Source organism: Lingula anatina, chromosome 2, assembly GCF_051362555.1.
Source record: "Lingula anatina isolate TDL-2025a chromosome 2, LinAna3.0, whole genome shotgun sequence".
In the NCBI taxonomy this organism is placed as follows: Eukaryota; Metazoa; Brachiopoda; class Lingulata; order Lingulida; family Lingulidae; genus Lingula; species Lingula anatina.
This window is the reverse complement of record NC_141768.1, coordinates 8365611-8380655: the sequence shown is the minus strand read 5'-3', so window position 1 is coordinate 8380655 and position 15045 is coordinate 8365611. Positions and strand designations below refer to the sequence as shown.

Genomic DNA, 15045 nt, shown 5'->3' with positions numbered 1-15045 from the left:
TCTCCCCTCTTAGAGTGCGCACACACACACACACACACACACACACACACACACACACACACACACACACACACACACACACACACACACACACACTACAAGTCACATGAAGAGGTTCTCCCACCTGTCTCATATACCCCAAGTGATCCAATTAGTTTCAACTTAAAAGCTGGTATAAAGCACTTTTTTGTAACAGTATAACATTGTCAGCTAGTTCTGACACGATAATATTACAAAGTGTTCTCTAATCTACAATTTTCATGGCACAGCAGTCACCAGACAACCCCTAGACCCTGTCTGAAGTCTTTTAAAAGTACTGTGTTCACACAAATCCATTTAGAGCCATCCAGGCCAGATCTTGGTTTGATTATGCTAAGCTATAACAAATGTGTATGTATCAAATATTAGAACAGCACTGTTCCATCCTCTGCATCATCAATGTTCTCCTCTTGATCACTTAATTTACACTCAAGACAGAACTGAGGACTGTTTCAAGTAAAAGTGTGTTAACACCTTATCTGACCACTAAAGGGATATATTCTGATCTTGGATGCAATGTTCTATCTGGACACTGCCACTGATGACCTATATAGTACAATCTACATCAATGGCCATTGAACTGGACACTAAACTTCTGGTATTACACTGACCTACAGATTACACTCTGCAGAAACTTCTTCAGCTACTTGACTAGCTCTCATAATGGGCGTGGCTACATACTCATGATGTATATAAAAAGCCTTCTTCACTGATATGGTCCTGTTGAAAGTAAATAAATTAAGACTACACAGGCATGCTGATTATATAGAATCAAAAGCAAGCTGGATGTTTACCTGACTTATGGCAATGAACTACTGTTATGTCAGTGTCTCTGCTATACTTGCTTGCCACAGGCTCAATAACAAAAGGAGAAGTCTGCCCAGTAGAATTCAACAGTAGACTAAACACACTGGACTGGAGCTTACCCACTTTGACTTACTTGAGCGGCTGGATTGGAAACACAATCTTCAGTCAAAATAGACCAGACTTTTGGTTTTAATTTAGTTAAGGTTAGGCTTTATTTCCTATCCTTATACTAAAGTGCCTTGACAAGTCTGCCTACTGTATAAAACCCTTACTACCAACAGCCGCCAGTGAACCCGACTGCCACATGTACGGAGCAGTAGTGGCTTAATTCAAAAAACATTTATGAAGGTCTATGAAAGTTATTTCATTCTCGCAACAGTTAACTCCCCATGGAGACCCTAACTACCACTTAAAGACATTGATAGAGGAACAAAATTAAAAACAACAAAATCAGCTGATAGTAGACTACAGACATTCCCGAAGCACATTGCTAGTAATAACAATCATGACAGGAATTGAAATTAATTTCAAACAAATCTGCTTTAAGAGAACAGAGCATACATCATTAATTTCTATATATATATATCAAGGTGAATCTTATAGTTAAAATAGGTAAAAACATTGTTTTAAAATGATTTCTTCACTACCTTATCAGTCTTATTGCACCTCTACAGACATGTGCTTCCAATATTTTGTCAGCTTTGCAATTTATTTCTGAACCCGAGCAGAAAAGTGGCAGACTCCAAAACTCACAACTGGGAAGAAAATGATCTGAGCTTGCAGAATCAGGATCGAGGTCCAAGGTCTACTTTCAACAACTGGATCAGCTTTAATTTTCACTGACAGATTAAAATCAGTCCTGTGGTGCTCATCACTACTCCTTTCAAAAGCACATTGGACTTTATACCCTTCCAAAGAAAACAGGGCATTATTTGGTAAAGAAAAAACTTAACTCTTCTTTTTAATGACTGTCATATCTAACTGGATATAGGTATAATGATGAAACCAATAAGCTGCGAATGCACATTAAATATTTTCTTTTGACAGTTACAACGTTAACACTTACCATAACAATTCTAGCCATTCAATTACAACAGTGATGGTAAAAGAAGTCTATCATAAATCTAAAATCCATATCTCAAAACTGAAATTTGCACTATGTAATAAAAAGCTTCCAGAGTAATCAATAAGAGTGTATTTTCACAACTTAACGCTCTATATTGAAAACTAGAAAGACACCCAACACACTACTAGTACCTGCTCAGCGTCAAATGGTACAATGTTCACTGTGAAGTTAGATTAGTGCATATGATTAACAACACTAGGAGACAAAGTTCAATATGACATGTATTATATATATGTAGAAGATCAAGTCAACAAATCTTGAACACAAATTTGCTTTTTCGTGGATAATTAGTATTTCACTATTAACACTTGCCTGTTGATCATTAACACCATTCCATAATAGGAAATACTTTTAAGTTAACTCCATCCTTCATATACATGCTCATACTCAGAACAAATTATTTGCTGCACCAATATTTTGTAATATATATATATATATATTCATTTTTGGACTTTACCTGAGATGACCATTTAAATCAAAACTGACAAATTAAGGACAAGCAATTAATGCCACATGCTCTGTGTCCTCATCCAGACACCTTCAGAAACATTCTGACAATCTGAAGTACATGGAGATCTACATCAATAACCTCACAGCATCCTCAGAGTGCATCATAAATCATTGCCCATAGAAAGGTTAGCAACAAGTAGTGCGAATTGCCCTGGTGGCTATCTACTAAATTTATCTGTAAATCAACCACATAGCATACAAAACATCCTGTGAGAGATGAAAATCGGCAGCATGCTGGCCATGATTAGGCTCATTGGTTTAATGAAGAGCATACAAAAATACTCACAAGTAACTGTATTTTATACATTTGACAAGCAGTCCTGCAATTTAATACAGGGGTTAACTGCTCTTTCCTGCCGCAATCACACATCGAAGACAGTTCCACATTTTGTCTCTGGTTTGGAGGAACGTCACTTCACTTGGTCATGACTCATGGACACTTCTCAGGAGCACCTTGGCAGTGTTTTCATACAAAACCAGAGTGGTTCACTTGGTTCATTAGGGTATTATTACACATATGAAATGCTCTTGTAATTTCAGTGTCATACTCCTAAATTGAGCTGCACATTTGAAACAGAAATTAAGGAAAATAACAAGCCAATGAACCTCCATAAAACACTTTTTACAGACCCCAGAAAAAAGTCAAACATTAAAATGAAGCTTCCCTTCTGAAACGATCAATGCATGCAAGTTGGCAGGTATCATTTTATCACAACACAAAAAGGAAACAATTAGAACACCCTCCTTTCTTGCAATAACCAGAATATATCCTTACTGTCTCAAGCATTCAAAACCCTTCTTAACCCCCCCTCCAACACACACACATACATTAGCAAAAATCATCTTCTGACAAAATTTTCAAGTTTTTACAGTACACACACAAACTGATGAACAATCTATAAATCAAGAAAAACAAGCTTTGCTGCTGTTCACTTCAATTCATGAAAAAAGTTTGTCATGTTTGTTAAGGCAGCACACCATAGTCAAGTCAGGATACGCAAATCCTCTACCTGTCACTGAATTACCAAATTGATTTCACACTAAAATCAATACTTTTCTATTTCTGCTGCCTCAGCCAAACATTAATGAAAACATGAGACTTGGGTTGACATGCAATTAATCCATCCATTATTTATTTGATAAAGATGGTAGTTTTCATGGCAAGCCAATGCATTTTATAACTCTTTAGCAACCCTAGAACAATTACCACACCAAATATTCTCTGAAAGTAAAATCTGCTCAAAATTGATCTGCTTACCTTTAAAAGACTGCATAATTTGTTGATCATATTCTACTTGAGTACACTTTCATTTTGACTCCTAAAAGAGGGCCCATTCAGTAATTCTCTCAGCATTGGAATGTTTTCAAAGAATATTCCCTTATCTTATCTTGGGTCTTAACACAATGATTTGTCCTAATGCAAAACAGGTGTTTTAAAACTTAACTAAAACACTTTAATCTTACCAGCACGAGCATGTGTCTGTGTGATAAGTTGTCAAAGGATCATACTTAAATTAGCACCAAGGCTTCTCTCCAGGCTGGGGTAGCTTACATCACCTGTTGCTAAAATATAGCACCTTAGAAGAACTCATTTGCCTCAAACTGTATGATAAAGCAGTGTATTTTGAAGGAAAAAGGTGCATTAACAATGTCAAGTGACACCAATTCATTCCTATGCCTTTCACCTGATGTCATTAATAAGTTTTAGTGATTAACATGACCAACCCAGTACTTAGTGGACCTCCCCCCCCCCCCCCCCAACACTGTTATATTCAACCCAGGAGTGCTCAAGCTAGAGAAGCGACAGAATGTTATGAATTTAATCTGGTAACACATTTGACATTATTAAAAGACCATATTTTAAGACAAAAAGCATGTAATGAAACATGTCACAGTTAGTTTCAACACTGTTTTTAAACCTATCAACCTTACAATGTTAAGCCATGTATGAAAAACATAAGGATAATACAAAAGCTAATCAAACAGAAAATAATTCTAGTGGTATTTTTGGTTTTTATCAAACATGATAGGATACAGATGGCTGTATTTCCAGTGAAGATGAGACCAAAACTTTTTTTAGCATTATTCTTATTCTAAAAAGGTATGTCACACTGTAGATTTACATATTTTTTTCACTGACAAATAACGAATACATACCAGTACTTCATGTAGAACTAGAAAAGCACTCAGAGATCGCAATTTCAATTGGGACAAATAATTAAGTAATAATTAACTATAAAATTATTAATTATTACCAAAATTCAATCATTTCTTCCTTGGCCCCTTTGTGACCTCTCTAAAATGTTTGTCAAGGTACATACCAGAATGACATGCAGCCCAAGAAGACCCCTATGTAAGGCAAATAAATTAAATTAAAATGTTTTATATTCTCCCATATACAAGATACTTTCCCATGTGCAAGTTAGTTAAGGCTGGATGTGATTAATCTATTCATAATCTAAAATTGTATGCGACTTTGGATGTCAATCTTGCCTAGGCGGATTCTAAACTTGTCTGGATTTCAATATTGCCTGTGACATATGCAGACACAGTTTTGCGCCTGTGTATAAAAATTGGTAGTAGGTACATAACAAAGGGATAACATACTCAGGTGAGACGGTGGAGGTTGCAATCAAACATCTCTTCTTCGAGTTACAACTAAAACCCTTTTTAATTAAAACTTTCTGATGATAACATATAATGCCTTTTCCCTTTCCTCAACCACCAAGGATTTCAATATAGTGGTAATCATCAAACCAAATTCTGAATAATAATGGTACCTATCTTGTTTCCATAAAATTAAGAAAAAGGTTGGGGTATCAACAACAAAAAAATGTTAAAAGACACTTATTTTTTTCATTTATAAACTATAACAGATGTGTACTTACTTGGTCAGTATCTTTAAATCAACCTGTCTTCTATGCTATAACAACATCATTCTTCCTTGAGGATACAATTTTTTCTGATAGTATGCATCAATCATTGTTGTAAGCCAGTGACACAGTTAAAGATTTCAACATAAAACAGGGTGTTATACATGAGGTAAGCTGATTAATATTTCAACAGGTGAATAATATACATCAACACACCTATATGATATTGTAAGTGGTAGGATTCAAAGTGTTAATTCACAAAGAAAAAGACACCAATTTAAATTGACCAAATAATTTGGATACAAGCTAAAAATTTTGTAAATCAACAATAAATAGTACTAAATAATATATCAAATACAGCTTCATTCTGTTCCATACAACATCAGAACAAAAATTATTGAATTACCTAATACTAGGTTTGCAAAAATTAATGTTATGTAAATGTAGTATAATGAATAGCAGCACAAAACCAAGGTATTCATTAGACATATTACTCAACAGATAGCATCAGATAAATCAGGAAGTCAGGTATAAGTGAAAACATATCTGTTGCACCATCATTGTTTGGCAAAAGTCACGGTATATGCATTTAACCAGAGTCGTGACTTTTAAGACTAAATAACACCGTGACTCACATTGTTAATAATCATATTACTGGGCAGTGCCAAAATATTGAATCTATCACTGAAATAAGTTTATTGTTCGAAAGAATCACACTTTCTTTCATAAAAATGACTCAACCCTCTCCCATCCACTGACAATCATCTCACCAGATTCTATATTTCTTATCATCTTTAAGTAATTTTTAGAATAGATAAGATGGCAATGTACTTGGGGTTACATAATTTTGTAAGAAACATATATTAATGTTAATGATTTGTACATAACATTTTAGGGTCTTTTCACCCAAAAAACATTCATTTTGATTTTCTATGGCAATAACTAGAAGTTTGCATAAGACAGCCAGCATAAAAACTTAGACCAAAGGCTGATCTGATTCATAACAATTGTTTGTTCACAGAAACATTCTTGCTTCAACATAATGTGGATAAAGATGCTGAATAAAAACCCACTCCCTGGTCTATATATCATAACTCTTCATAATTTGTGTTCAGACATTTGAACAGCTAGTAAAAAGTAATACATAAATCACACTTTACACAATAAGTTAACCATTTCCTGGCAGTTATAATACCTCCCCTTTCTTGTTTTTGCTCTTGCTCAACTCCATGATGTCCTTGTAAATGTCAGTAAAAAAAACTGTCAAACAGGCAAGGCTGTCATGAACAGGTGATGTTTCATCAAACATGGAACAACATAGTGAAATATACAAAGAGCACAGTTCAGATCTGCTAAAATGACTGTTTGTATTTATCTTTAGTTACTAGTTTTATATATTAAAAAGTTTCAGTGTGTTAGCTCTACATTTACCACATGGAAAATGAGTTATCAACATTTGAAATATATTTTCAATTACCCCCACCTTATCTACAAGCTATCAGATGACAGTTCTGGGCTATTCAGTTATACAACCAAGTTGTATAAGCTGTACTTTTAGATTACATATATATCCCTTTTATTTATTTTTATACAGCCTGTGGTACTACTGAACCACATACACCAGACTTTTGTGAAATATCACAGTAGTCTTGATATCCTAGATAATTTTTGGGAGAAAGAACGGCCTAAAAATGGGAATTTAGAATCAAAATAAACACATCAAGATTGTATCCTTCAACTTTAGCTCTAGTAATTGACCTTAACTACTACGCATTGCATGTTTGAGAAAAAGGGCTTTGAATAGATTCTTTGTATATAATCACTATACCTCGAGCAAATGGTAAAAGCTAACAGTTCAATGAAGGCAAGTGAATAAATAATAAACCAAGTGATTTTAATGATAACTTACTTTGACAAGACAAGACTACAAATTCCTAGTAGTCTGCTTGTCTAGTTCTGTGATTACCTTTTACAATTTGACACCTGTGTACGACTACAGACCACAGTTCTAGAAACTTCTTATATGTACAATGGAGGGTGGAGTCACCATATTACCTTTTGAATAAACACGGTTGCATAAAGGGTATGCATACTTACATTTATAAAATTTTTGGTTGCTTACTCCGCTGGTTATTCATATTGAAACAGACAAGTATCAAAGATAAACACAAAACCTGATTTCTATAGTCTACCTTTGGATATACACACCGGACAGTTAGTGAATTGTATTCCACTGACAGTGTGTCTGAAGTCAAACTCAACTGTTGCATCGATTCGCGCAACCGTTCGATATTAGATCTTCGTCACATTTAGTAGAAACTTTTCAAAGTTGAAAGTAAGCAAACTCAAAGCATTTAGCATGAGGAGTATTAATACTCGTGAGATACAAGTACCACTTTTTCTAAAACCTATCCTGGACGTTCATCAGACACGATATTTTGGCAGTATAAAATAAAAGGAGGAAAACGCCCCGGTGCTTCACCGTGTCACTTCAATTCGATGAAATTAAAAATCATATGATGTAACTTAACCTGTTTACTAAAGAAATGTATTTAACACAGTTTTAGCACACTAATCTTAAAGTAGTATTTTTTGCAACTTGGGAATTACCTTGTTTTGATGCATTTTTTCGAGTCATCTTCTTGACACTGTTGACCGGATACTTCTGTTAAACGGGTTTTACCGGACATGGCCGAATAGAGCCGAACACAATGAGCTTGTCAAAATACAGTGGCGCAACTGATGCAATTTTTCCTTAACAGATCGTTGTCCAAAAGGAGCGGGGAGACTGAGAGGGAGATACAGAGACAGAGAGAAATCTATTAATAGACTCAGAGGAGTCTACATAAAGACCAATAGTTCAACTTTTCTGCAAACCAGATATCCCTTAGGTCGTAGGCTGAGAAAATATAAAATATAAATATAAATATAATTTCTTTTAGATTGACTTACATGTAGATAGTTGATGGTAAGTTCAAATGAGAAGCTAGTTTAAATTCTTGTAAGTACTGTATAATTTGAACAAAGATATTTAGATCTATATATTTTTTCAGGTTTAATTTTATGCTTGCCATGAAACCATCACAGAAACTTGCACTTCCTCTGAAATGGACACAATACATTTGTTCTCGAATTTCTTTTTTTTTTAACTGATGCAGTTTTAAAACTTTTAAAATCATTATATTAGGTGCTTAATGAGGGTAGGGAATATCCCCCTTTCCCCCCCCCCCCCTCTTCATCACCAATCACCAAGATTAAAACAGCTCAATCATAAATCACCAAGATATATACAGGCCAATCATCAATCACCAAAAATTCCTGAATCACGTTTCACGCAGAATATTGGGCTCAAATAACTCATCACGCTCGAAAAATAAGGCCAATCACGCGGAACGCAAAAAGTATTCCCTGTCCTCCTTTATCACAAAACTAACTTACTAGCTTCATTTTAATTTTAAAAAAACACAGCTCTGTGTCCTTGAATTATCTTGTCGATGTTTTACCTAAAAAGTGTGATAATATCAACTTTTGCGAAAAGTGAAAAATGAAGTTAAAGATATAGTCACGAATTCTACTTTTTTTAAGTCTCTGATGATAGAAAGTGATAAATCTAGAATTTTTTTTATAAATCATTGAAAATTTTTCATTCATGCCTTGCTAGTATGAGGACGAAGTAACAAAGGTTTAGCCTATTTTGGTAACAAATTTTTTTTAAAGTAACAACCATTTGGAAATTATTTGCACGTCACTTATACTTACAAAAATTAGATTGCACTAAGGGGGTATTACGAAATGCATATTTATTTTACTGACACATTTTGTCCTCAACCTCAAGTATATATTTTTTACAATACCCGGTAATGAAGGCTTTGCAAACTACTTTCTATGATAATCCTGTTTTATCGTGTTTCGTCTGACACATTTGACTGTGTCCTGTCACTATATTATCTTGCTAATAATGGAAAGAACTAAATTGAAGATTTTATTAATGACTAAAATATTAAAAGAAAAAAAATCAAGACGTAACGAAGGTTTTTTTAAAATAAACATTCAAGATATTTTCTGAGATGTGGAACAAACCAAAAGGCCCCGAAAAAATGACATTTTAGAGGGCGAACGGTGCCATTTGGTACGGTTTAGAACTATGATTCAGCTAGTTAAAATTCTAATTTCAAGAGGGGACCATATATTTGGTGTGATTTTTTTCAGAATTCGAAGGGGAGGGGGTCAGGACCCCCCCTCCCCCCCTCCCCCCCCCCCCCCGCCCTTAATCCGCCACTGTTTAATTACATCTGCGAACACAAGTAAACACCGAACTGCTTGCAGTGTGGATACAACAATTAATGTAGATTTGTGGATCAAATGATGCCTAGGAGGTGATTATTGAATCCAGATATCTTGCTGTAAGCGTCAAACTCAGAGGTACATAATATAAGTTGTTCTTAACATAAACTACCGGGGGTTGGGGCATAACTAATTAAATAATAAAGAAATATACTGCAGCGAGGCTACATGTAGATAAAAATTATGAAAAATAAGACGACAAACTTACTTCGTGTCACACTTCTTCTCGTCCCCGGTCAACTGGCCCCCGGTTTAATTGATTTGTATGCAGTTATCTGAGTTATCTAGTGAGATCCCAAACGTGTGACGAAGCCTTGATACGGACATGCAAATACTCCGGCGTGATAACGTTGCCAAAAACATGGACTTTCATCTCCATGTAATATCCATTTAATATCATCATCTACTGACAATCTTGTGTCAACTCTACAAACTTTGCTCTGTTGCACTTAACTTAACTATGCACAGCGTGTTACAGGGTAAGATTTATTTTCAGGACAAAATTTTAAGCTCTATTTTAATCTTACATAATGAAGAATAATAATGAAAAAAAAATGGATAACGTTCATGGGCATTAAACTTTCTCCATTTAGCACCTAAGGCTCGGATCTAGGATTATTTAAAGTGGGTTCCGTGGATGCGAAAAGCGGGCCCTAAAAAATTTTGGTATTTTAGAGGGCGAATGGTGCCATTGGGTACGGTTTAAAACTATGATTCAGCTAGTCAAAATTCTAATTTCAAGAGGGGACCAGAAATTGAAGGGGAGGTCAGGACCCCCTTGACCCCGTCTCTAAATCCGCTGCTGCACCTTGCACGTATTCAAGATATGCAAATAAACTTTCTTACCGAGAAAATTCAGGCCTACCCAACTACCAGACTTGGCACCGAATGATCCTGAATTCACCGGTAGATCAGACCACACTACCCGTTTTCAAGGTGTGTGTGTCAGATCGCATTACACAGTAGATCTAGGCCTATCATACCCTGAACAAATTTTGAGTGGTGATGCAATGCTTTTCAACCCGCTGAGAATCGTCACTATCACATCGCGTACTAGGCAAGAGCGGTGTCGCGTCTGATACTGTGTAATGCGATCTGACACACACCTTGAAAACGGGTAGTGTGGTCTGATCTACCGGTGAATTCAGGATCATTCGGGGCCAAGTCTGGTAGTTGGGTAGGCCTGAAATTATTATGGTATGCCTATATTTATAGTAACTGATTTTTTTCTTCGCTTTACATGTTCGCTAACTTCGTCTAAATTATTTGTAATGCATATGTTATTTTTATACATTCTCCCCTGCAAAAATCCTTTCCATGCTGCCGAATAAGGCCGTTTGTTTTGTAGATATTATTTTGAGAAGTAGGCCTACCTATGTGTTTAATCGACATACCGTCTGAAGACATTTTAACAAACACAACATGCATGTATGCAGTTTTTTTTATCAGAGGTAGACATGAGAGAAAGTGCATGGAACAGCACCATCTTATTCGCCGCCCCTTTCCTTTAGGCTTAGCTTCTGTAAATTCGTCACTGCCATTGTATTAGTTGCGACGGCCTGCTGTATTTTTGGTTGTGATTGTGTTGCCTCTGCATATGTGTACTCCAAATACTAAAGAACTGATGGAGATGAAATACAAGTGCAGTGGCAAAGTATCAGAAAATGATGTTTATTTCGATAAACACAAAGAGCAGTGCTTAAAAGCAACAGATCTGAGCAGAAAAGGAAGTATAGATGCACCTATAAAAGAACTGGTACAGCACATCAACAACTGTAAACAGTATTTTACAACCAGCTCTTGTTCTGGGAGAACAATATTGTTTCAGAAGGTATAATAATAGTAATAAGAGAACTTAACTTATATATAGCGTATCAGGGACAGTGGCAAGGCTGAATTTCTTGTGGGACAGAGACAACTACATTGAACAGCTCAATTCATATGCAATTTTAATGTTTTAGAGATAATCTATACATTCATAAATTGACAATTTACTGTACATGGCTGAATGATTAATTTAATTTATACATGAACATTTATGTATATAGTTAACATTTTTGTTTTCGTTGTACAAGGCATCAGAATTTGAAAAACAGGGATGCAAGTGGCTTTATGTTAGTCATGAACCAGCAACTGTAGAACCTGTGGTGAGACAGTAGTTTCAGTTATTTTAAAGGCATGCATTGTGTAACAGTTTAGCATGAAATAGTGAATTGATGACTGACATCTTAGTTTCACATCATGTGTTACCTCATAATACCAAGGTTGCAAATCTTTTATTTGTAGTACAGTCATGTTTCACATACAGTATTGCTTGAAATGAAATTATATAATTAATGGTAACAGTTTAAGAAAAACATCTTCTTGATAAATGCATAAATGTCAAGTGATCTGTATAATTTTTATAGAGTTTTTTTTTTTTTTAGGTGCTGAAACTGGCAAACTTACAGGATGATGTTTACTTCAAATTTGAGCCATTTGTTCTACATGTGCAGTGTCAGACCTTAACTGATGCCACCAAACTGGTTAGTATGTGTTAGACATCAGAAGTAAAGAGGGAACTATTGTCTGGTTAGCTTTTACATGCTCGTGACATTGATGATTTTTGTTTCTAGTAATACATTTTGATTTCATTTTTTTATTTCTAATATCTGAATTTGTTGTCAATTATTCAAAAATGTAACTGTTGCATGGGTACTGAAACAACAATCTATACGGTCTGTTTATTTGTTATAAGCACTTGAAAGTGAGATAAGATAAGATAAGAGTTTATTTAGCCAGTTATAAAAATTGGAAATCATTTTCCTTTTGGAGCAAGTTTGATAATATACAGAGTAAAATAACACAATAAATAAATTAAGAATTTGGTTTTGAGATCAAATTAAAACGCGTCACTGCACTTGGATAAAATCTGTTTAAAAAGTGTTTACTGCCTTTAAAAGTTAAAGCAATTCTTTTCTCCATTCTGTCTTTAAAAATATCATCCAGCTTGGGTAGATCCTGCCTGATAATCTTGCTTGCAGTTTTTACAACGTTGGTTACCTACCACAAAACATGGGACTGAAAATTTACTTAACTTGAGGCAGGAGTTGGGAAAACAGGAACCTCTATATCCATGTTATTTTAAATAATTTTCATGTCATACAGATATTCTGGATGAATTGAAAAATGTATCCTATCATTTTGCCCCTTATCAGATTCCTACCTCCGATCCTGCCAAGCCTTTACCCTCCTTCCATATTTAGGATCTCCCAGTGCAGTATACAGTCCAAGCATCTGACAAAAAATCACAGGCATTGTTTTCTTTCTAGCATGCTGTTGCAGTAGCCTCTGGGTTCAGGAACTCTGGGATATCTATAGGAAGAAAAGGCAAAATAATAATGGTAATAAACAAGTAGCTACTTTAATAAATTTAAAAGGTATCAGTGTCTGTAAACATTGTAAAATTAGCCAATTTTAATGAACATCAACATATCAATCATTGAGTGGAAGGCCGTGTAATAAAGTAACAATGTAGCAGTCACATTAAAATGAAAATTTAAATACATACATATTAGTCCACTATTTAAAGTGCATTGTCAAATGGTTGACCTAGAACACAGAAACTGTTGCCTTTATCTTCAGTTTCACAAAGTAATTACAAATTTTCTAATTGGATTTTAGGCTTTAAGTTAGGCTACTATACACACTGATTATCTTTTAGGCGGTAAGAAGCACTCATTCCATGGAGGTTCCCATTGCCCTTGGGGGACAATTATTGGTAACAGAAAAGGTAAGAGACTTTAATTGATGCAGAAGAAAAGTTTTCCATTTTATCTGGTAAATATAACATTCCGAATATATTATTTTGTATGGTATGCTGTATTGTTTGATAAATTTTATCAATAAAAGTGGTTTGGGATTATATTTGGTATTGTCATTTTATAGAAAAACATACCAATAATGCCAGCACTCTCTCTTTGATTCAAGTATATTGGTGAATTGGTGACTTTAGCAAACAAGAGAATGACAGAGAACCAAAGAAGAATAGAACGGTATGAGTTATTGTCAAATAAATACTATATTTAAACAGAAAATGTTTAAGTAATGATACAGCAATTGTTAGAAAGTGCTGTATACATTCATACATGTATATGTGGAAGGAGTATTTAATCCAATCAAGTAAAATTAAAATAGAAGAATAATTAATACCTTGCCTATGATTGCGTACCCATTAGACAGTTGTGTTTTTTTCCCTAATTTATCTGTATCACAGGACTTCAAGAAACATTTTGTGGACATAAATTTACAGGTTTTTTGAAAATGTGAAGAGTATGGATTCCGTGAAGCTATCATGCAGAGAGGAAGGGTGTGTGTCTGGAAATGGTGCAGAGATGAAAAGGGAGAAAGAAAAGAGAAAGGAGGAACGAGTCAGTAGTGACTATGTCAGTCCTATTTTGCCCGAGGATGAGGAATACAATTTTTCTTTATGGGATGAGCAGCCACCATAGCAATTCAGAAAGTGATAAATATGTTTATAGCTATGTAAAAAAAAAAAAAAAAAAAAAAAAAAAAAAAAAAAAAAAAAAAAAAAATCACCATACGAGAGTAATAACAACTTATTTATGAAACTTGAACATATTTTTTTGACTGAGAAGAATTTCAGCGGCTGTGTAATGATATGAGTAAAGTGATTTTTCTTCAATCAACAACTAATATTGAAATTGTTTACCTCCATACTAGTATATTGCCTGATGAAGGTGCTCTAGACAGATATCGAAATATTGGAAGAGAACGATTTCAATATTAGCTGTTGATTGAAGAAAAGCCCTTTACTCATATTTTATGGCTTTTTGTCATAAATTTCATCTCGAGTCCGTTGCACATTAAGTCTCAAGTCAGATTTTGGCATAATGAGACTTAGCCAACTAAATTACATTTAGCAAAAAATCTAAAAGGCACCTTACCTCAATTTTCAAACTAAATTACGTTTAACAAAAAATCTGAAACCTCATTTTTCAGTGATTTAATTTAGCCCCTTGGACAAACTGTGAATGTCCTCTCTTTTACTCTTAAGTGGTTACAGTAGCCCATTATTGATCAAGGTATGTCAAATATATTTAATGTGGACCAAAGAATTCTTAAAAGCCGTAAAAGTAGACTTTTTGAAGTTAGCTATCCAGATTTTGCAGTCGAAGATTAGCCAAGATAGTCAATATTTTCTGTGAATCAGACTTTTGCTGTCAGCTGTCTTCTTAAAAATATGAGTCAGTGTTTGATTGTGTGGTGTCTGTGGATGTTACATTCCATAGCTGTTTTTTTTTAAACAATAAGACCAAAGAAATAAAGTTCAAATTCATTTAAAAC

General features: G+C 34.6%; 2 protein-coding genes across 7 annotated transcripts in view; one reads left to right on the top strand and one right to left on the bottom strand.

Moving 5' to 3' along the window:
• The window catches only part of LOC106161311 (uncharacterized), a 32810-nt gene extending 22796 nt beyond the window's left edge, over positions 1 to 10014 (bottom strand). The window contains exon 1 of one of the 6 annotated variants that reach the window (XM_013538218.2): positions 9908 to 10014. Coding sequence is in view for 3 of the 6 variants with exons in the window: in XM_013538213.2 (XP_013393667.2) it covers positions 7966 to 7993 (28 nt within the window). In the remaining 3 variants the exon portion in view is untranslated. Of the gene's footprint in view, positions 1 to 2429; positions 2605 to 3740; positions 3847 to 5370; positions 5571 to 7452; positions 7620 to 7965; positions 8116 to 9907 lie in introns of those variants that run through there. The other 5 variants (XM_013538213.2, XM_013538220.2, XM_013538219.2 and 2 more) reach the window with 5 other exon arrangements.
• A 1282-nt stretch (positions 10015 to 11296) lies between these two features.
• Positions 11297 to 14249, top strand: LOC106161327 (tRNA wybutosine-synthesizing protein 3 homolog). Its single transcript, XM_013538259.2, has 7 exons — positions 11297 to 11530; positions 11775 to 11846; positions 12126 to 12224; positions 13011 to 13082; positions 13403 to 13471; positions 13669 to 13733; positions 13991 to 14249. The coding sequence occupies exons 1-7, from the start codon at positions 11297 to 11299 to the stop codon at positions 14187 to 14189; spliced, it is 810 nt and encodes a 269-aa protein (XP_013393713.2). The 3' UTR covers positions 14190 to 14249.
• Positions 14250 to 15045: the final 796 nt, after the last annotated feature.

Excerpts from the sequence above, each read along its gene's own strand:
- LOC106161327 (XM_013538259.2), top strand. The coding sequence starts at position 11,297 with ATGTGTACTCCAAATACTAAAGAACTGATGGAGATGAAATACAAGTGC. Across the intron at positions 11,847-12,125 it reads CAGCAACTGTAGAACCTGTG|GTGCTGAAACTGGCAAACTT; the intron begins GTGAGACAGTAG and ends TTTTTTTTTTAG. Across the intron at positions 13,083-13,402 it reads GAAAAGGCAAAATAATAATG|GCGGTAAGAAGCACTCATTC; the intron begins GTAATAAACAAG and ends ATTATCTTTTAG.